Here is a 23,237-nt window from a genome sequence, read left to right as displayed (position 1 = left end):
ACTAGGAAGGAAAAACGGCAGGGAACAGCTTTTCTTCAGTGGTTCGGGCCTTCCTGGGCAATTATAAGGCCGAAAACTACATGATTGAGAATCTGGTGAAAAATTACAGTAAAATGGGCTGTAGGATGTCTCTCAAAGTCCATGTCATTGATGCTTATCTTGAGACATTCAAGCAGAACATTGGAGCATGCTCAGAGAAGCAAGGTAAGCGCTTCTACAGTGCCATAATAAGGGTGGTGGGGGCTCCGGCACCCCCTCCTCTCCACCCTTCCCCTCGCTCCTTCCCACACTTCCCCATGCCACGCACCTTCACTTCCCTCCACTGTACCTCTATCTCTTCGCTGGCGCGAGCAGCAACTCAACCTTCTGGTTGAACCTGAGGTGGGGGGATTAAGGAGGAGATCATACCTTCATCATGTCAGCTGCTCAATCAGAGTACCTTTTTGTAACTTAGATGTTCCTGAAACAGGTCTAAATAAAATCATCTTTCTTTTAATATATGGAGATTTCTTCCCATTCAAAAATCCCTGATGAATGTCCTACTTTTAGGCCCTCTCTAGTCCAAAGCATGCCCACAACACGCCACCTTGCAATTTGAACGTACTACAATGTGAAACGTCCAAAACCTGACTTTCCAAAATTAGGATTTGGATGTTTTAGCAGATATTTTTAAGGCATTTTAAGATAGCCTGGAATGCCTTCCTGAAGGAGGTGGTGGAGAGCAAAATCACGTTGGAATTCAAAAAAGTGTGGGACAAATACTGAGGATCTCTAATCAGAAAGTAAAGGGTATAAATTGTAGAACTAGGGTTGGAACTGAGCAGACTTGTTATTTAAAGACAACACATCGTATTATCGTATTAGAATTGCAAATTTCATTTAGAATCATGGCAGACATTTTGATTTGTGCAACTGATCTTCTTAGAGCATGTATAATTATTTTATTACATTACATTAGAGATTTCTATTCCACCATTGCCTTGCGGTTCAAGGCGGATTACAAAAGAATTACAAAAAACGTATTACCTGAAGAAGATATCTGGTAATTTCTAGTGGAGATAAAGAGTAGATGAGGTTGCTTTGGGGAATCGGGAAGGTATTGGGAAGTGGTATTGGGAAGTGGGAAGGAGCTAGCTATATTTATGGTAAACAGAACTTACCTAATTCATTTCTATTTCTCTCTGAAAATGCAAAAAGCAGTAATCAGCTTCAGAGTACGATATATAAATACACTAGCAAATTATATTTTTCATCTGTTGCAGGTAATTGCAGGATAACATAATTTGGAAGATATGTCTCATCTAATTGTCGGAAGCTAGATGGCAATTAATTTGAAGTGAGACTGTAGCATAATTATATTTGGAATCTCAATCAATACTGCTAAAGGACATATTCAAATACAAATCTTCCCCTATTTTGTTTAACCACATAACATACATTTAGAAGAAGAGAAGAACTAATACATATATGTACACACCATTAATAATGTATTAATCAACCTTACTTTTTTCATAAATATTATAAATATATTAAATATACCACCCTCTGACTTATAACAAACACATCTTTTAACAGACAACCCAGGCAAATGCCCTTGTTGCCCCGAAACCCTGGATAATCTGGGCTGGCTTGAACATTTTGTCAGTTGTTATTCAAGCGAGAACAAGATCTTATCATGAAAGCAGGAGTTTAATCCATGAAGCACCAGTTTGGCAAGGACATTTTAAATAAAATACAGGACAATGTAGAACTGATTATCCAGGGTTTCGGGGCAACAAGGGCATTTGCCTGGGTTGTCTATTGAAAGATGTGTTTGTTATATATCAGAGGGTGGTATATTTAATATATTTATAATATTTATGAAAAAAGTAAGGTTGATTAATAAATTATTAATGGTGTGTGCATATATGTATTGGTTCTTCTCTTCTTCTAAATGTATGTTATATAATTATATTTGGGGGAAATATGTTTAGGGCAATAGAATAGAATAGGTTCTTAACTCAATCTTCTTTCTGGTAGATGTGTCTATGGTAGACAATGTAGACATCCTGACTATAGGGGATTTCCCCATACTCGCAAGTTAATATTGCAGAAGGATGAAACTTACATTCTTCAACTCCGCCTCCTTCTTCAGTGGCTGTAGTGCCCCTTTCAGTTTGTAACAAAGCAATTGATCATTACTACAAGATAAGAAATAGGAAGAAGGGGTACAGGAATCATCCCTGATAATACATATCTGTTCTGCTCTGTAAAACAAATTTGAACCAAGTTAATCAACACATTATGTAAACACAGGTGAAATGAACAACTCACCTCTCAAATTGCAACCAGCACTAATACTTATTGTTATTATTTTATTTATAAAGCTTCTAGCCTGCATTGACTGCATAATTCGTTCCAGAAGCATGCTTGTAATCCAAAGCACTCGTATATCAAAGCAAATTTCCCATAACCCCAAAACAGGGGGTGGGTAAGCAGAGTGGGCAGACTTGATGGGCTGTAGCCCTTTTCTGCCGTCATCTTCTATGTATGTTTCTATGTATTTTATTAAAGTATAAAAAGAAACAATATTCTGTACAATTATCATTTTATAAATACAAATATACAGAGCAAGGACCAACAAAACCCCTGTCTCCCCTCCCCTTCACATAAATCCCCTCTACTATCAAGAAAACTGAACAAGCCAAGTTATTACAGAATGCTACACAGAAATATCCTGCTAACAGGATACTGCAGTCACACAAGACAGGAATAGTGTTAGGTGAGTGCCCCCTGGTCAGAGAGAGTCATAAGCCAGCTAGAAGCTAAAGAAGCACTGCCTGGGCTTTGCAGTCGCCAGTTATGTTTCTAGCAGGATATATATTTCAAATCTGATATATTCTAATGACAAAATAGAAATAAAATTATTTTTTTCTAACTTTTGTTGTCTCTGGTTTCTGCTTTCATCTTTTTTTCACTCTTTTCCTTCCAGCGTCTGCCCTGTCTCGTCAATCCAGCATCTGCTCGTTCCATCCACTGTCTGTTCATTCCCCCTTCCATATATATCTGACTTCTTTCTATGCCCCTCTCCCCTTTCCAACCAGACTGTGCCTCCTCTCTCCTTTTTACATCATTCATTCCAGCTTCATGCTTTCTTCATTTTTATCTCTCCTACACCAGATCTAGCATCTTTATCCCTCTCTCATTTCTCTGCTGACCCCCTTTCCACCATCAATCTCTCTCTACTTTCTCATTCCTCTGTCTCTCCCCTTTCCCTCATCTGATCTCTCCATTCCACCCTGACCCCTGACCCCCCTTCCCCTCCTGTAATCTCCCTGCCATCTGTTTTCTTCCTGTTTTCTTTCTTTCTTCCTTCACTCCTCCCCCTATCCAACATTAACTCTCTTTCCATCCCTTTCCCTTCTCCCCTCCCAGCTGCATTTCTCCTTCTACCTCCCTGCAGGTCCAGTAGCAGCTCTCCTTTTATCCAGCAGCTTCCCAGCCTCCAACAGTGGCTTCCTCCCCTTCCAGCAGCTCTCAGTATTTGCCTGCAGCAGTGATTTACTTAGGCAGCCCTGGGTCCGTTGCCACCTCTGAGGAAAGAGGAAGTTGCCCTGCCCTGGCAAGTACGAGAGCTGCTGAGAGGGGAGACAGCCACTGTCAAAGGCTCCCCATGATCTTGCTCCTGCACATTTGCGGCCCCACCCAAGCCGGCACAAACAGCGTTACACCGTAGGTCCTGCCGCCCAAGACGAGCCAGAGGCCCCTACCCGCCACCCTGCTGTCAAGTTTCCAAGAGTAAGTGGCCCACATACAGGAAAGTTCAGGGCCAGCGCCGCACCACTCGCTCACCCATGGACGCTGTCAACAACCCAGTGGCAGCCAGCGAACACGGCACCACCCCGCAGGCACATGGACTCAACCCGCTGCACCTAGAGGCACCCTTTCAACCGCTGGGTGCATGCACATATCCCACACGTGGGCGGATTCTCAGCACATACGCTGCCGATGGCCCCAATCCACACGCTGACCCCTCCGCGCACGCTGACCATCTCCCTTCTACATGCACCTGCAGCTCTCTCCCTTCCACCTGCACCTTCTTCGCGGCCCTCTTAAGCGACTTGGAAGGGGCAGCGATCAAGACAGGCTGCCGACATTGGGACCTTCCCTCTCTGAGTCCCGCCTATTTTGTTTCAACTTCCTGTTTCCGCATAGGCGAGACTCACAGAGGGAATGCCCTGATGTCGGCAGCCTGTCTTGATTGCCCGAGGCTGGGTGGATCAGCAAATTTCCGCCAACACCACCGGGGCAGGAAATTTAACCGCGTCGATCTCGCCGGCCCTGCGCGGACCGGCAGGAATTTTCTGCGGGTCAGCACCAGTCCGCAGACCGGCGGTTGAAGAACACTGATATAGAGTATCTGCCCAAGCCTGATTCTGTGAGCGGAACAGGTTCTATGGCCTGAATGACTAAAAGCCTGTGCACTGTCACACGGACTTTAACCGCCATTTTCAGCCTTCCTGCTGGTGAATCCACAAAATGATCCATTAGAGGGTAGCTGAATTTGAGTTATTAACCTTCTTGGATTATGTCCAGCACCCAGTGGTCTGAGCTGATCCATGCCTATGCCTCCCAATAGTGCATTAGCCTTCCTCCTATCTGTGGAAGTCTGGCTACTGCCCTGGCATCATTAGGACTTCTTAGGGCTTGTGGCAGAGTGCTGTCTGGAGGTCTGGGTGAGTCTTGAATTAACAAAACCACTGTCAGAACCCCTGAAATGATCTCTGGGTAGATGATCTTCCAGAGTACTGTCGAAATGGCCTGGAGCTACAAAAATTGCTCTGAGCAGACCCTCATGAAGTCAGGTCTGCTATCCAGAAGGGTCTTCAGCCAATGACTGGACACACTGGCCATAAGATTGTCCAAACCCTTTCCAAACAGCATCTGACCCTTAAAGGGGAGCCTACATAAAGTGGCAGGGAGAGAGCTTACCCAGGGTGCTGGAGTAGAATTACCATATGGCTCCAGAAAAAGAACGGATTGAGACATCCGGATTTTACTTCCATTGAAAGCAATGGAAGTAAGGACAGATTGAGACATTTGGATTTTACTTCCCACAATGGAAATAAAACTCGGATGTCTCAATCCGTCCTCCTTTTTCTGGAGCCATTTGGTAATCCCATTTGGAGAGAAGGGATAAACTCAGGCTTGGAGAATCAGGCCTAAATGTTCTGGTGTCTGAAAATCACAGCAGCTAAATGTCTTGACAATTAAACTGTGGGGCCTAAATGGTGGGGTTTAAAAGGCAACCCTTGAATGTCCTGCTCCCAGTGGTGTAGTAAGGGTGAGCGTCGCCTGGGGTGGTGGTGTCCCTCCTCTGCCCCCTGCCTCATGGGTGGGCCCCCTTCCCTTTCCCTGTACCTTTTCAACTTCTCCAGAGTGAACAGCATGCCCACGTTGGTATTGACTCAACCTTTAATGTCACTTCCTGGGCGTGGGTCCCAGAAGTGACATCAGAGAGAGCGCCAATGCCGATGCGGACAGCAACCTTGCGCCAGGAAAGTAAAAATGGTACAGGGGATGGCAAGGGGCATGTGCACACAGCAAGCAGAGGAGGGGGAGTGGTAGAGAGGAAGAGGGGTGTTGCGCCCTTACAAAGACTGTATCTGGGGTGGTCTGCTCCCCACATCCCCCTTACTATGCCACTGCCTGCACCCAACCCCCCAAAATTATAATTATTCTGCCTGCACATCTCTATTATATTCCCAGTTCTCCTTTTCTCTAGGGGCCACCAATTTAAGTCCATAAGTTTCATTCCATAGGACTTTTGATGTAGACTTTGAACCATTTTGGTAACTTTTCTGGAGATTGCTTACACTCTGTCTATATACTTTTGAAGGTATAGCCTCCAGATCTGCACATAATGGACTGAATTTTTAAATGATGGCCTTCAGAATTAGGCACCATTTACAGAATAGCACTTAGCACCAGAAACTGACTAATTTTAAGCACATCATTTGTATCAACTGAAACATGGTACAAATCTTCATGCCTAAATTAGGAATGGATCCCCCTTAATCAATAACTACATGTATAACTCTAAGGAGCACCCCTCCCCCCTCACACTCAATCTGCTTATGGCCCTCCTATCTCCATACTCCCTTTTAAGACACATATAAAAAATATTTTTTTAGCTTTTAAAACGTATTTATTTAAAGATGCATTTTGTGGTTAATATGACAGGCATGTGGGTTCTGTGATTCATCATACTTTCTTTTTTTTTTCCAATTCTTTATTATTTTCAAATCTTACAATAAGTGTAACAATAAATACAACATTTTTTACTTCAATACCACACTTAATATTCTATTAATATCTATTTCAAAATTATTCCCCCCTCCCTCCTAAACAATCACAATGACTGACATATATAATTTTTATAATGACCCCCCAATTCAAAATATCTAAATGTATTATCCTATCAAACCTCCCCCCTCTCAGATGTGCATGTTTTTTAGGGAAAAACAATGATTAGACGTTACAATATTTTGCTAATGGCTCCCAAATCTCCTGAAATTTCTTAAAATTCCCTTTCTGAATGGCTAATGTTCTTTCCATTTTATACATATAACACAATGAATTTCACCAAACACTATAGTTAAGCCTCTTCCAATTCTTCCAATTGCTTGTAATTTGTTGTACGGCGACTCCTGTAATTATTAATAAAAGTCTGTTGTTCTTAGATGATATTTGACTTTTAGCTCTCATTGACATGCCAAATAAACAATTTATTTGGCCCCATAAACAATTTATTTGGCCCCATATTGAATTCCAAAAAGCCAAAATAAGTGGACAATAGAACAATAAATGACTTAGAGCTATCTAACTTTTGTAACCGAACAGGGGGCCATAATGTTCTATGTAACAGAAAAAACTAAATTTGTCTCACAGATGCTGACATTGTACATCTCAACCTCCAAGTCCAGATTCATGGCCATTGAGATGCAGAAATCTGGTGGTTAATCTCAATACTCCAAATGTCCCTAAGACCAGTTTTTGGTTTCTGATTTATAAATCCAGCTAACAATTTATACCACTGTGTGGCCTGGTGTCCCAGGAAGTCTACATGAAAGCACAAGAATACCAAACTATATTCATTATTTAAATTTTTCCATTCAGAGAACCCCACATGAATGGTCTGCTTCAGTTGCAACCATCTAAAACTTTGTGATTTATTAAGTCCAAATTTATGTTGCAACTGTAAAAAGTCAAGCAGCTTACCATTAGATATAACATCCTCTAAAGTGCTATCATCCAATGCTTCCAGATGACCTTAAATCCGCCAATTTGAATCTTGGAGTTTAGCCATATAGTTTGATTTGTTGATTTGTGAATTGGAATAGGTATTAAATTATTGACATATCATAATGTTTTCCACGTATCTACTAGTATTCTATTTTCTTTATATAATCTAGGCATTTTGATACTGAGAACATGGCATAATCGCAGAGGAAAAATGAGTCGCCATTCCAACCATAACCAATCTGGGATATTTTCAGTGGACTCTGGGAGGACCCAATACATACCTTGGCACAAAATATAGGCTTGATGATACCTATAAAACCTGGGAAAATTTACCCCCTCCCTCTGTAATTGGTTTTTGTAAAGATACTAAGGCAACTGAGGGAGTTTTGCCCAGCCAAATAAATTTTGTAAGAATACTATTTAACTTTTTATAGAAGGACCCCTAAAAAAAACTGGTAAGATTCCCATTTGATAACAAACCACAGGCAATATCATCATTTTAATAGTTTGGATTCTCCCCCACCAAGAAAGATGTAAAGGATTCCATTGCTCACACATTTCTGTTACCTTCTGTAATACAAAATTTTCATTCACTTTTATTGTTTCATCCAATGTGTTTTTTAATCCAAATGCCTAAATATTTTATTCCATCCTCTTTCCATAGAAAGGAGAATTTTTCAAATAATCCTTTTGTGCAATGAAAATTAATAGGAAGAACTTCTGATTTGCTCCAATTTATTTTGTATCCTGAAAATTTTCCAAATTTCTCTATTACCTCAAGTAAGCATGGAATGGTTGTTTCAGGATTCCTCAAATGAAGCACTATATCATCTGCATAAGCAGAGACCTTATATTCCCGATCTGAATAAGGAATACCCTGTATCTCCTTCGCCTGCTGAATAGCTAATAACAAGGGTTCTAATACAATATCAAAAAGCAAAGGAGAGAAGGGACATCCCTGTCTAACTCCCCTCCGCAAACTAAAACTTTCAGAGAGATTATTATTAATATACAGTCTAGCCGAAGGGGAACTATATGAGGATTGAATCATTTGTATAAATCCTGAACCTATTCCAAACCAATCCATTGCTTGATACATAAGGATCCATTCCACCCTATCAAAAGCTTTTTCTGCATCTAAGGATACAGAGAAGGCTGGATCTTTCATGGCTTTTGTTAAATTTAATATATGAAAAGCCAGTCTGGTGTTATTGGAGGAATGTCTCTGAGCAACAAATCCTGTTTGGTGCATACCAATAATAAAAGGGAGAGCCTTAGCCAAGCGCAAGGCTTAGAAGTCTTAGCTAGAAGTTTACCATCTACATTGATTAAATAAATAGGCCTGTAATTTGAAACCAATGTGGGATCTTTATTTGGCTTCGGCAAGACTATAGTAACAGATTCTGCCATTATTTAGTTGGATCTGATATAAATTGAATAAATGAACTAAAAGGGTAATTTGAAATGTTTTATAAAACTAAAGTGAAACCATCTCCACCTGGAGCGGATCCAGCTCTAAGGGATTTCAACGCTGATTGCAATTCTTTTAATGATATAGGCGTCTCTAAGCTTCTTTTTATATGATCTGGAATTTTTGGACCATTAATTAATTTTAAAAACTCTAAACCATCTTTTTCTTTATATGAATAAGGCTTGGACGAATACAAAGCTCTATAAAAATTTAAGAATTGCTTTAAAATAGGTCCAATTTGAAAATGGGAATCACCTTTTTCATCTTTTATTGCAATAATTTTTGTCCATCTTTTCTTTGCTTTAAGATAATTTGCCAATAATCTTCCCGCCTTATTCGAGCTTCCATAATACATGGTCTGTTGAGAAAACAAATCTTTCCTTGCAAATTGTGAAGAAATCTCATTATATTTACATTTTACTTTTAAAAGAGCCTGTAGAGTAGTTTGTTCCCATTTTTCAACCAATTTTGACTCTAAAACCTTAATTTCCTGTTCCAAATTATAAAATTGTTTTTTAAGCTGCTTCCTAACATAAGATGAATATGATATAATTTGACCTCTCATAGTGGCCTTAAACGCATCCCATAAAGTCATCACTCAGATTTATTTTGACTCATTAATTTGGAAAAATTCATTCATTTTTAACTGGAATTCTTCAAGAAAATTTGAATCCTCTAACAATGCATTATCGAATCTCTATAATAATCTGCCATTTTCCTGATTAGCAAGTTTAAATTCAATCCACACCCCTCCATGATCAGACAAAATAATTGGATCTATGGAGGCTTGTGTTACTTGCTGAGTTAACTGACTTGAAATGAAAATATAATCTATTCTTGAAAATAATTTGTGAGCCTGAGAACAAAAAGAAAATTCTCGTTCATTAAAATGAAGTATCCGCTATATATCTTTCAAATCACAAGATTGTACCAAATTATCTAATCCTAATGATTTCATAATTTTACTAGGTTTTTTATCCATCAATGGATCCATAACAGTGTTAAAATCCCCCGCCACTACTAAATTAGAAGCAGCCAGTGGTAGTATCAACTGTTGCAGTTTTCAAAAATTCACTTTGCTTCAAATTTGGGGCATATACATTAAATAGCGCCAACATAGTATTTCCCAGGCTCATTTCTACATGTACCCATCTTCCTAAAGGATCTGAATCTATCATTTTAAAAGTAGCTGAGCATTTTTTATTCACCAAAATGGCTACTCCTGCCTTTTTTCCTATCACCAGGGCAAAAAAGCAATGCTTTACCCAACCATCTTCCAGTTTCTTAGCTTCTATGGCCACCAAGTATGTCTCTTGAATATAGTATATATCTGCATTTTGTTGTTTCAGAAAGGTAAGTATTTTCTTTTTCTTTATTGGATGGTTGAGGCCATTAACATTCATCGAAAAAATTTTCAACTCCATTATAATATTGTAATAAAAAGAGACTGTAAGAGATACCACAAACCATCAAATACTCTTTATAAATCATATTTCCCATGCATCTCAATATCTTTCATTACATCTGTGAAATTATTTTCCCCATGCACATCCAAACCCATATTTAAGAAAAAAAACCTTCCTTCTTCCCTCCCCTTCCCCCCAAATAAAATTACTGCCTTGGAACACACATAGGATTAGCAATCACAATACCCCTCCCCCAGGCAACTTATATCTTTTCCTTCCTCTATCAGAACTCTGAATTAATAAGCTTGTAAATTAATATTGCATGCAGATCTACCTCATGCATATTCATTAGGCTATCCCAAAAACCCAACTGGCCAGTGGTCCTCCAGGACAGGGTTGGAGACCACAGCCCCTCGGACTTGAAAAGAATCATGCTCATTTCTGGCTTGCAAGTGAGTCAAGCTAATTGAAAAAGAATAGAAAAAGCACACACATTCTTCTAAACTCAGCTCAGCGTAATGTATGTTATGAGTCTATTCAGAGACTAAAACCTGAGGCTGCTTATTACCAAGTGTTGATTCCAATTCTTAATCCCATTCTTTAATACAGTTGATGACAAAATAAAGCAAATCAATCACATAGTTGCAATGAGTTGAATTAGGATTCTCTACTTACAGAGTGAGTCTATGTCTGTGATTAGCCCCTCTTCCAGAGAGGAGAGACTGTCTGTGACTGATGCTTGAAATATTGAAACGCAGCACTAACAGTACCACAGTAACTGCACAGCCACACAGGTAAAAAGTCTTTGGGTGAATTACTACCCAAAGAACAAAAAAGAAACCAAAACAAGCAGCGATTTACTGCCTCATTATGGAGAATTCAAGCCACTTACACATTAGCTCTATGACCTAGGTACAGCTACCATCTCTCAATTTTCCTTAAGAAAACGATCATAGAGATGGGGGAATACTGCTCCTCCCAGCATGCTCTGAGTCAGGCAGCAACAACAAAGTTCCAAAAGGTTTTTAAAGCAGAACACAGGTATTCATAAAAGCTAATCACAAAGAACTGCAGAAATAGAAGCACCTGGTCCATATACACAGCTCAGTAGATATAGACATGTAGTCTGTCATGCACAAGCTTCCCCATGCAATGAGGCAGCATAGGAGCATGCTCTGTGGGTGTTGTGGGTACTTGAGCACCCCCAGTATTGAACACACTATTTGTGTTCAGGGAAGGGTAATTTCCATTGGGTTTATCATCCCCAATCATTTTGAAAAGTTGATTCCCATGTGGGGCAAAACACACACATAGGAAAAAAAAATTTTTTTTTAAATCTGTGCACACAGCTATTACCTTATCATTCTATTTTTCTACTTCAAAAATCATTCAAGATCATCCGGAAGTCCTTCCCATTAGTTAGGGGCAACCATAAAATTTTTGTTTCATATAATTTCCCATGTTATATCCAGGAATTCATTTTATTTGGGTTTTCTTGGCCATTTTGTCATTATAGGAGCAGTATCATTAAGAGAGCATTGTCTTTGGAAAGAGAGTGCATTATTATAACACAATAAAGAGTGTCTAAATATAGGTGCCAAATGTTCACTTTGTATTTAAATAGTTTATTAGTTTAAAATACAATATACCCCTCCCTTTATAAGATCCCCCCAAAAACAATACAATTAGAATAGAAGTCCAATGAAACAAAGATGCAAAACCTAACTTAAACCCAGTTAACAAACACAAAGAATCTAAAGGAGCCCAAAACTTACTGAATAGAGTAATCACACATTTTTTTATAGCAATGACCTTCTCATATTTCCGTATAAGGCAAACTCTAGCCCACCAAGCAGTCACTGACAAAGCGGCATTATCTTTCCATACAGATGTGTTGAACTGCCAAACCCAGAAGCACATCAAACAATCTTGGCCTGCTTTTTTTTTTTTACAGAGCAAAGAAGACAAAGCCACTAATTGTAATAGAATTATTTTATAAGTTCAATTTGTATGTCAAAAATATCCTGTACCCTCTTCCATACTAATTGCCAATAAGATTTCAAATGAATACACCCATAAAACATATAATAAAAAGTACCTATATCTATCTTACAAGACCAACATACACCTGACCCACCATCAGACAACCAAGAAACTTTATAAGGAGTCCACAAAGTCCGATGGGCAACTTAAAAAAGAGATTGAGCAACTGACGCAGATAAAGTGGGTCTACAAACTCTCAGATTTCCCACACATCCTCATCAAAATTCTTACCCAAATCATGTTTCCACATACTTTGTATGGTAGGGCACCCTTACACTTTCTTAAATGTAACCTTATGATAAAGTGTTGAAGCCTTCTTGGACTGTCCAATAAGACTTTCACAAAAATTACGCAATCCTGTATCACTTACTCTCACCCATTTGATACATTGGGAACTACTTAAACAATGTATTAACTGCAGCCATTGAAAATATTGTTTAGTCTCCAACCAAAATCCCTGCACAAGTTTTCAAAAGTCTTAGAATTAGCCCCCTGAAAAAAATGACTAAAACCAAATTCCTTTAACCAATTGTTCACTTTAATATATAGAATAGGCACACTTCAATGAGATAATGACATCATAAGTTGGCATTTATGTGTATATGTGCTAAGTGATTTTCTATACAATTGGCATTCTAGTCACATGTGTCCGGATTCTATGAACGGTGCCATGATCGGCAGCCACCCATAAAAAGCAGTGCTGATCGCATGTCAATCACGTAATGGTGTTATTCATAGAATCATGGCTACGTCACAGATAGGCGCTGGAAATGTAGACCAGGGTTTTCAAGACCTACATTTCTGGAACCTATCTGTGATGAGAATCACGACTCGGAGGCACCTTCTGATGCCTAAGGGTACTTCTGGCACCAATAGGCTTCTCCATGGTTGCAGTTACGGTACCATCTTTTTTGTAATGACATTTTAATTGCTTTTAAATGATACATTCAATTTTTGTATCGATTAAAGGCAATTAAACCAATTAAAACCAACACCGTTAAGGCGCCTAATGGAGGCTAACTAGTGGCACTATTTATAGAATTCAGATCATGGTGTATAACAGCAAATGGGCTGTACCAGTGGGTGAAGCATGGGTATGTCATAAGCATCCCACTTAGCAACACGTGCACCTTATACAATAGTATCAGATGCATATATTGCAAGGTGCACTAAAGCACGCCAGTTTATGCTAGCCATCGAACTGGTGAAAGCTGTCATGCCTACCCTTTGGCATACCAAAGTGAATTTGTACTATTATGCAGCATTTTTCAACAAGTGAACTGCAGCTGCTCCCCCGTGTGCTGGGTGGTGCCCCCAGGCATCACTTGGAAATCCCCTCCGAGTCATAGAAAACAGAATCTGTGCACTTCCTCCACAGGTCTGGATTTGCCTCACTATTTTCCTCTTCCCAGCCCTTGATTCTCTCTCCTCTTCACCACAATTCTACAAACTTTGCAGTTGCTGGCAGCCAGTAGAACAGGCCTTCCTCTGGCCAGCCCCAAGTATATAACTTCCTTCTGATGCCTCTTCTTTTTGCTGTGTGGAAGGGGTGCAGCAGGAAGAAAGCCTCTGGATGGCTAGAGGAAGACCTATTCTAATAGCTGCTGGCGTCTACAAAGTTTATAGACTCATGGCAGAGAAGAGAGAGGGGCCTGAAAGATTGGGAAAAGGAATGTAGGAAAAAATATTGGACCTGTGGGAGGGAATGGGGGTAGGGAGGAGGAGACACAATACCAGAGAGGAAATGAGTGAAATATTACACATTAAGGGAAGAGAAGAGAAGAGAGGAGACAGGTTAGACATGAAGGGAAGAGAAAGGGAAAACAAGATAGATTTGAGAAGAAAGCAGAGAAATTGAAGAAAGCTGAACATGAAAGATCAGCATCGAACGGACAGGCAGGAGGTGAGAAAAGAAATAGCACATAGAAAGGAGGCCCTGGAAACAGAGTTAAGAGCACAAACAGAGAAGAACAGAACTAAAGATTGGGAACAAGATGATTGGAATAATAAAATTCACTCGACTGCAAAGGTAGGAAAAATGATTGATTTAATGTTCAGTTTAGTACTTAACTAAAGTTACTTACCTTGCTCCTTCTCAAGTATTTCTAGGAGAAAGAAAATAAATGTTACAGTGCTACTGTTAAATACTATGGCCCAATATTCAGCACTATTTAGCTGTATGGGAACAGCTCATGACTGGCTAAATTGCACAAAGATGGCTGTACACTTCTCCCTCCATATCCGCGGTTTCTGTATCTGTGGATTCGCTTATTTGCGATTTGTCGGCTGCTGACTCCGCCACCCTAATTTTCATCACTGAACCCAGGGTTTCAAATTGGAAATCACTGTTCCCCTGCAGAAGAGAATGGCTGACTAGTGTAGGAGCTGACCCGGACTCCACGCTGGCTTGGAGAAATTTAGCGAGCTGGCCCACTAAATGCTAACTTTTCAATTATCAGCCTAAAAGGGTGGTCTATCTTTGCTCATTAAGATTTAGTTGGACAGCTGCTGAATATAATAATAATTTTATTCTTATATACCACCATAGCCGTGCTAGTTCGAGGCGGTTTACAACAAAGAAGAGCTGGACAATCAGCGAATATAGGTATAATATAAGATCATCAAAATACAGGAGAGCATGATACAGAGGTGAGGCATGAGAGAACATGGGAACAATTCAGTTGGAGATGGAGATGTAGGCCTAGCTGGCTATTTCTCAGCCAATACAAACAGCAGTCGGCTATATTACTTTATTAAATAGTCTACTAAGGCTATATATAATACACATTCATTATCCAAAAAAGCCTTAGAGTAATTTCTTAGACCTCAGCGGTGCAGCAGATTATACTTCATGCATACCGCATAACAGCACCAGAATCGTCATTGGTCATATTTTAACCTTTTTTTATATATCTTTTATCATTTATTTTATATAAGAGTAAATATTTATAAGAGTAAAATAGTATTCATCTTTTAGTCTATGCGGAAGGGAGTCACTCCAACATAGCACTACGTTTCGCCTAAATAGGCTTAACAAGGAAATCCCCCTTTTAGCTCGGCAGTACATGTTCAGCAACCCTATAATAAAAACCTGCCGATACAAAAGATTCCTTGACAGAACGCTTGCCTTCCAAGCAAGCTTACAGAACGACTGGCTAAGCAGCACCATTATGCACTCCTCATCCTACCTCAACTTCAGAAAACTAATCAAAACCGACCTCTTCAACCGATTCGTGACCAGGAATGCCTAAAGTCTTCACTACTTCCCCTCACTGTATGACCTACCCTTCTTCATAAATCTCCTTGATCTACTTCCCATTGACCAAGTTCTCCCAAAACCTTCACTGCTTACCCCTCTGTATGACCTGCTCCCCTTTGACTTACTCTTATTGTAAACCCGTCCCTACAAGGTTACCTTACTCTATACAAACAGCCATGTACTCAAAGACTTCATTATTTTTTTTTCACTGTATGTCCAGCTCTTCTATACTGCACTGCATTGTATTGTACTCAAAGACTTCATTGTTTTTTCGCTGTATGTCCAGCTCTTCTTTATTGTAAACTGCCTCGAACTACCTTGGCTTTGGCGGTATATAAACAATAAATTATTATTATTATTATTCCCCGTGCCTGATATGACCAATGACGATTCTGGTGCTGTTATGTGGTATGCATGAAGTATAATATGCATTCTGCTGCACCGCTGAGGTCTAAGAAATTACTCTAAGGCTTTTTTGGATAATGAATGTATATTTCTCAGCCAGCCAGGTCAGAAATTCAAATGCCGGTTTCTGGAAATTCAGCGCTAGTTGCTAGATACAATGCTGGCATTAAATTTCTAGTATCACCACAGGCCGTGGAAGATCATCGATCTTCCACAGTCTGAATTCTGGAGGTGTATCACAAAAATCTTTTGAGGACTTGTTATCAGTTTGTTGACAGTGACAGACAATTGAAGACAAATGCTTTAAGCCCAATATTCCAAATTATTTACGTGGTCAGGAGAGGCTCTTGCCTACTTAATTCATTCTCAGTGGGCAGCTGTAAATATTCAGCAGTACTTAACTGAGCAATGCTGCTAAATACTGGCACCAACTGGCCATTTTGAAAGAGAGCAGGAGAGGGGCATTCCGAGGGCGATACTAGGGAGGAGCCAGCAGTTATATGGGTGCCAAAGCACTATTCAGTACCAATGCCCACATAGCTAAGTAACCAAATAAGACTACAAAAAAGTCTGTCCTAACTTTGGTTGCTTAGTGATGCAGGTGAAAGCACTGAATATCTTCCAACACCAGCATAATTTCTAGGATGCTGATCAGATGACTCCTCACCACACATATACTTTCTAGGCCCCCGTGATACATTCCAATCCCTCTCCTTCCCAAACCTTCTGAACAGCAGTGCTGCCCCTCCCTCCCAACTGCCCTGAAAATCCAGGAAAACTCCCACCTCTATGCCTTCTGTAGCCCCTACCTACACACCTATCTTTAGTAGCCTTAGGGTCTCAAGGGCAGAAGCAATGCCTGCTCACTCTTGCCTATTTCAGTGCTGATATCAAAATGGCTGTCATGACCTCTAGCAGCAACCTTGTGATACTTCAAATCATGGCGAGGCTACCCACTAGAGTTTGCTGCAACCATTTGGAGATCAGCACTGCGATGAGCAGGTATGAGTGGTCATCACTCATGTCTTGGAACTCTATGGCTGCTAAAGGTAGGCCTGAGGCGGGCGGCTTATAGGGAATGGAGGAATGGGGGGGGGGGTTTAGTTGGGGTTGGGAAGGAGGAGGACATTGATTATTTGAAGGGGTTAGTGAAGGAGGGGTAATCATCAGACAGGGGGGGAAAAATGACTGATTCCCTTATGCAGGTCCTGGCCAATATATTTGCAAATACTAGAGATTCATTATTATGCAAGTTTCTGACATATTTGAAAATACTAAAGATCCATTGTATGAAAATCTTTCTTATACATATTCATTGTTGTAATCCTGAAAAAACAACTGGCTAGGTGTGCTTCTATTAGAAACTTGAAAAGCTTTGGTCTATGGGATGTACAATGAGGAAAAAAAGTCCTATTAGCTTTAGCATTTTTTATTTTTTTTTTTTTTGCTACTTCAGCTTGTCTGCGGTGTTTTATGCTCACATGTTTAAAGACAATAGACTGTTTTCAGTCCAATTCTTTATATGTGAGTTTGCAAACCATTGGACCCCTGAGGAAGGCATGTTCGCCGAAACACGGACCGTGTAGGGTCCGGTTGGATTTTTATCACTGTATTTTTTATCATTGTACTTTTTAAATTGAATTTTCATGTTTTTATATGTCAGTATTTAATAAATTATCTCCAGAACATCTGTATCTACAGTTTTTTGTTTTTGTTTTCATCCCTATTAGATGCTACTGTAAACAAATGTGTAGCCATCATTAAAATGGTGGTATCAAAACAAAACCTCATAATTAACCCCTCCTTTTACAAAGCCAAGTTAGGCTTTTTTTTTTATCACCGGCCATGGCGGTAAAATCGCCAATGCTCATAGGAATGACCATTGGAACTTTTACTGCCATGGACGGTGATAAAAAAAAGCCTAATACATCTTCGTAAAAGGGGGGGAAATGTAGAAGTATGGAAATAATATTCACTTTATTTAGGTGTGCATATATTTCCCATGATTGCTTATAAGATATTCAGCTCCTTATCAATTCTGTAGTTCTTCTGCAGCCCTAGTAATTAGAGCTGCACTCTTGACCATTTGTTTCTGCTTTGAGCGCTGTACTTGCTTGAGCTAAGGAGCTTCAAAGGGACTTGGCTCTAGTAAACTATCAGAGGCCCATGTCAGTGGTTTTTGGTAGTTTCTGAAAGCATAGAGTTACCAGATTTTTGCCAGGAGAAACCCAGACATGCGGCCCCCACCCCATTCCACCTCCAGTCCACCCTGTTCCGCCTCCAGTCCCACCCCATTCCGCCTCCAGCCCACCCTGTTCCGCCTCCAGTCCCACCCCATTCCACCTCCAGTCCCACCCCATTCTGCCTCCAGTCCCACTCCATTCCGCCTCTAGCCCCACCTCCCACAAAGCCTCATCTTTGTTTTCCAACTTCTGGGCCGCATCTGGAGGGTCTCCAAGCATACGCGGATGTGTGTGACGTCATCCCCGCATGCTCAGAAGCCCTTCAGACTCGGCCATGAGGTCAGGGCTTTCAAAACCCGGACAAACTACTGGGTTTTGGAAAGTCTATCCGGGCACACAGACAGTCCTCTAAAAAGAGGACATGTCCAGGTTTTCCCAGACATGGAAGCAGATCCTAGTAGAAGGGATGGGCTAGTTGTGGTACCTACATCCCCAAAGAATATTTAAGCTCTGCTTTTGGTGCCAAAATTGTCTTTTAGATTCTCTCCTGTCATCTGACCATCTGGTCTGAAGGAGCGCCCCTTCATTTTGCCTAGTGCCTGAAATTGAACACCTGAGAGAAGTATTATAGATTCAAGCCTGTCTATACTACCCAGGTTAGACATTATAGGCATTTACAGCAAGAGCAAAATATCATAGACTGGGGCAAGTATCAGGTCCACTTGTGCAGCGAGGGTGAGAGGTGCCCACGGCAGTGGCGCCCCTCTCCCGCCTTCTTTGCCCCCACCGCTCCTTCCCTGCACCCCTGCCACGCGCGCGCACTCCTTCCCTACTCCGTACCTCTTTTCATTTCCCCGGCACGAGCAGCATCACCAATTCGCTGCCCGCACTGGCATCAGCTCTCTCTCTGACATCACTTCCTAGGCACAGGACCCGGAAATGATGTCAGAGGGAGAGCCGACATTGGTGCGAGCAGCAGATTGGAGTTGCTGCTCACACTGGCGAAGAGATAGAGGTATGGTGGGAGGAAAATGAAGGCGAACATGCGACGGGAGAGGAGTGGGAAGGAGCATGGGGGCATAGAGGAGGAGGGGTGCTAGCACCCTGACCAAGACGGCGCCCGGGGTAGCCCCCCCTTACTACGTCACTGATCATTTCTGAAACCCAGTGCTGACTTACTATAGTGGGAAGTTTGGGGGAACCCTTCTCACCCAGCGGAGTCTCATTTGTAAAACAGTTTCAGGAGAGTCTCAGGATTTGGGCAGCACTACTATCCAGGTAGCCCATACTCCACTCCTATGGGAAACTACATCTGAGGTAGAAGGGAGATAAATAGATTCTGCACAAGTATTGGTACCAAGGTTCCACCATACAGGTCTGGGATTTACAAAGGTACATACATTTCTGTGAACAGCTTTTACCTTATGTTAAGATGTGTGATGTTTTGAACTGTGCAGTTAACATCCAAAATATCATCAACCTACCTTGTATAGAAATTGATAACTTTGCTTTTTGTAATCCCTTTGTTTTGGAGAAGAGGAGTAAGGAGATTGGATATACACTGCATATAAATTGGAACAGATGCTCTATAAAACTGTTAAGGACACTGCCTCTTTCATCAACTGAGACAGTAAAGGTCAAGATTTTGAAGTTTAACTTCTGGTGTGGTCTACATTCTTGGAATGAGTGAGTGGACAGTCTGATACGTGCATGCAACAGCCACCCAGCTTTAAAGTTGGTCCTGGCCCTGGTCCCGACAAATAAATTCTTTATGTACCCCTTCTGCCATTCTGCCAGGGTCTAGGCAACCACCTAACACCCCACATAACTAGGGTCTTACATAAAGATTCTATCATCCAAAACATTTTTGACAGTTACCTAGCTTTCATATTCCTAATTGATATATATTACATACCTTTTTCTTTCTGTAATATTTCTGTGAAAAAAAGAATCAGAAATCACAATAATTTCATCTTCCAAAAGGATCAAGATTCTTTTTTTTTTTTTTTAATAAATCTTTATTCATTTTCAAACTTACAATGAGTGTATCAATATGTTAAAACAAATTAACCATAAATATATCACTTAATAATCATCAATAGTACAAATGATATGCTGTTATCGCCCCCCTTCCCCCCCTTCCTATTATATAATCAAATACCTTGTACAATATATAATGATAAAATTACCCCCTCCCCCTCATAATTGAACCTGTAAAATTTAAGGGGGAAAAAAAATCTTCTAATCAGTACAATGCTTTGTTAATGGCTCCCACACATCTTGAAATAGATTCTATGAGAAATGCAGAGCTCACAGAAAACAAAAATAGCACTTGCGAAGCCGGCATTACTGCTCAGACAACCTAATGTGGCCTCTCTTGAGCTGGGTGGTTGATTGCAGTGAAGGGCCCATACAGAAATTTTGTGGTACTATGGTACGCAATATTTAATAAACATGCAAATTACTGCCATATAAAATCACAACAGCAATCTGCACCTCAATGATAAACATCAACCTTCCTGTCAGTGTCTGAGTGGTAATTGGCTCAGGTACCGGCAGGAAGGTTGACACTGAAGATAAAAACCAAAAAGAGCCACTGCCAGTATCTCGACCGTGGCTTTCTGCAAGGCACCTGTCTAGCGACCTGCCTCGAAATATAAAATATTTCTTTTCTGGATGAGTAGGCCTTTCACCTCTCCGATCCACGCTCCCACCCGTCAACACAAATGTCCTAGTCGTCTAAAGGATTCCTCTCCCTCCCTTCCTCTCTCCCAATCAGATCCCCACTCCTCAATTTAAAAAAATGCCTGGTGTCTAGCAGCACCCTTCTAACCCATCCCTACCTCCCCCACCACCAAGCCTGTAGACTCATACCTTAAAAGAGATAGGAGCAATGCCCATTTGCTCTGGCCTCCAGTGCCACTCTCTTCAAATTAGTGAAGCACTGCCCTGCACAGTACATTCTAGGATACACCGGGTAGACCCAATCTACCAAATAAGGGAATTTCTCACTTATATGGTAGACATGCCCATTTGATCTTGCCACCAGTGACACCCTCTTCAAAATGGTAGCACCCTGCCACAGAAAGTGCATCCTGTGTACCATATAAGGGCATTGCCAGAGGCAAGATGAAATGGGCATCACTCCTACATCTTTTAAGGTACAGGTTTAAGGGCAGTTTAGGAAAGAGTTGGGGGGTGCTGCTTGTTATCAAGGATTTTTATTTTTTTTTTTACTAGGGGAGGGACATGGGAGGGAGGGAGGGAGAGGAACCATTAGACCACCAGGGCATTTGTATTGAGGTTGGGCAGGGAGTAGATATGAGAGAGGTGGGGAGGCCCTAGACTCCCAGAGAGGTATTTATTATTTTTCTTTTGGGGGATGGAAGGGACACATCAGGTCAGGTTGGGGAAATGAGAGGGAGGGAAGTAGTTAGGTTTGGGGCAGTGTGGTCAGGTTGGAATGAGAGAGGGGATACTGCTAGACACCAATTCTTCTCAACCAAGCCTTCTACATTGCCTTGGATCTAACACAAAACACGAGTAAACCTTGCTGTCAGTCCCACCACTCCTGATGCTCCTTTCATCAGGCCAAGAGTGAGGCCAAATAATTTCTCTGCCAGCGCCACACCCATACTACTGAATCAACGAGGAATCTGGCAGGGAGCTCCAGCTGCCAGTGCCAGCAGTTCTGTGCATGCTCAGTTTATGCATTGAACTGAGCAAGTGAGGAAAAGTTGACATCAAAGATGGAGCAAACTGCTTGTTTCCTCGCTGCTTCATCCATCTAAGAATTTATTTGCCTAGCAGGGCTTGAACATCCCTACCCGCAAAGGTATGATTTGAAGGGGGTGCAGGGGGAGAACTGATAGGAAAAACTTGGCTCCTTCAGTCTACTCCTGGGCCCCCCATAATTGAATTCTGGCTACTTTCCTGGGCACATACAATAGAATCTCAGCTATCTGGCACCCACAGGGATTGGTGTATACCAGACAACTGCTTTTCTGGTTAATTGAGAATGTGTTAGAAACCTTGTCTAACACAGTCTCAATCCTTCCCCCCGCCCCAAAGTAGCAGTGCGGCAGCAGTCCTGAGCTGCAAAACCCTCCTCCCTCCCTCAAGCCCCTTAGTGGCAATAGCAGGCAGTGTCCTGAGCTGCGAACCCCCTCGCTCCCTTCCTCTCTCCCTCCCTTACCCAAGCACAGCCAGTCAGCAGGAGGCAGCCTCAAAACAGGCTGCTCACGGCCGGGTCTGGGCCTTTCCTCTGATGCTGCCATGGCTGGTCACGAGCAGCCTGTTTTGAGGCTGCCTTCTGCTGACCAGCTGCACTCAGGTAAGGAAGGGAGAGCAGAAGGGAGTGAGGGGGTTCACGGCTCAGGATTGCCACATGCTTCTGCCACTAAGGGACTTGAGAGAGGTAGAAAGGCTTTGCGGCTTAGGCCCGCTGCTGCACTGGTGCTTTGGGATGGCAGGGAGAGGGGTTCCTTTCTCAGCTGCTTCGAGACTTGGGGGCTTGAGGGAGGGAGGAGGGATTTGCAGCTCAGGATGCTGCCAAGCTGGTGCTTCAGGTCAGGAGGGCGGTGGGGTTTGTGGTTCAGGACTGCCGCTACTTGTAGTTCTTCGGGGCTTGAGGGAGGGAAAGGTTTTGCGGCTCAGGACCACTTCCACTGGTGCTTCAGGAGTCTTTTTTTTTTCACTGGTGATATTTTTTGACGGTTGGTTGAGAGTGCCGGTTAATGAAGACCCGGTTAACTGAGATTCTGCTGTATGTGCCTACAGTCTGCAGTAAGGGTTGCCATGCAAGTTAACACCTAAACTGAAACCCTTCTTGCATTGCTATCCTGCCCTAATACTATATAAAACTAGTGTTAATCATGTGGCAAGTTTTCTGTATGGGCCCCGAGTGTGTATTGTAATTTCATTGCTCAGCTTGATTCAGTGCTGCTAGAGAAGAGTGACCAGAAATTCAGTGGAACAGAGTGCTAATGACCGAGTATCCCCAAATTCTGCCACACAGGTATGCCAGAGTACCGCAAGTTGATATGTAATATAATTTGTACATCATAGCGATATTATATTGTTCTGCAGCCATCAGACACAGCTAGATGATAAAATTTCTTCAATGTGTGTGGTTTCAGGTATGTAAATAAGTCATGTCAACTATCAAACTTTTAATACTCATATAA

At 41.5% G+C, this 23,237-nt stretch overlaps 1 protein-coding gene across 5 annotated transcripts in view; it reads right to left on the bottom strand.

Annotated features, from left to right (window-relative positions):
* Positions 1-23,237, bottom strand: part of LOC117346340 (E3 ubiquitin-protein ligase TRIM39-like) — a 200,123-nt gene that overhangs the window by 5,428 nt on the left and 171,458 nt on the right. For 3 of the 5 annotated variants that reach the window (XM_033915743.1, XM_033915752.1, XM_033915760.1), the window contains 4 exons: positions 19,967-19,987; positions 14,289-14,309; positions 1,161-1,181; positions 308-376 (listed from right to left, as the gene is read on the bottom strand). In XM_033915743.1, coding sequence (XP_033771634.1) covers positions 308-376; positions 1,161-1,181; positions 14,289-14,309; positions 19,967-19,987 — 132 coding nt within the window. The remainder of the gene's footprint in view (positions 1-307; positions 377-1,160; positions 1,182-14,288; positions 14,310-19,966; positions 19,988-23,237) is intronic. The other 2 variants (XM_033915769.1, XM_033915779.1) reach the window with 2 other exon arrangements.

Source organism: Geotrypetes seraphini, chromosome 1, assembly GCF_902459505.1.
Source record: "Geotrypetes seraphini chromosome 1, aGeoSer1.1, whole genome shotgun sequence".
NCBI classification, from domain to species: Eukaryota; Metazoa; Chordata; class Amphibia; order Gymnophiona; family Dermophiidae; genus Geotrypetes; species Geotrypetes seraphini.
Note: the sequence above shows the minus strand (reverse complement) of the source record. Positions and strands in the feature narration are given on the sequence as shown.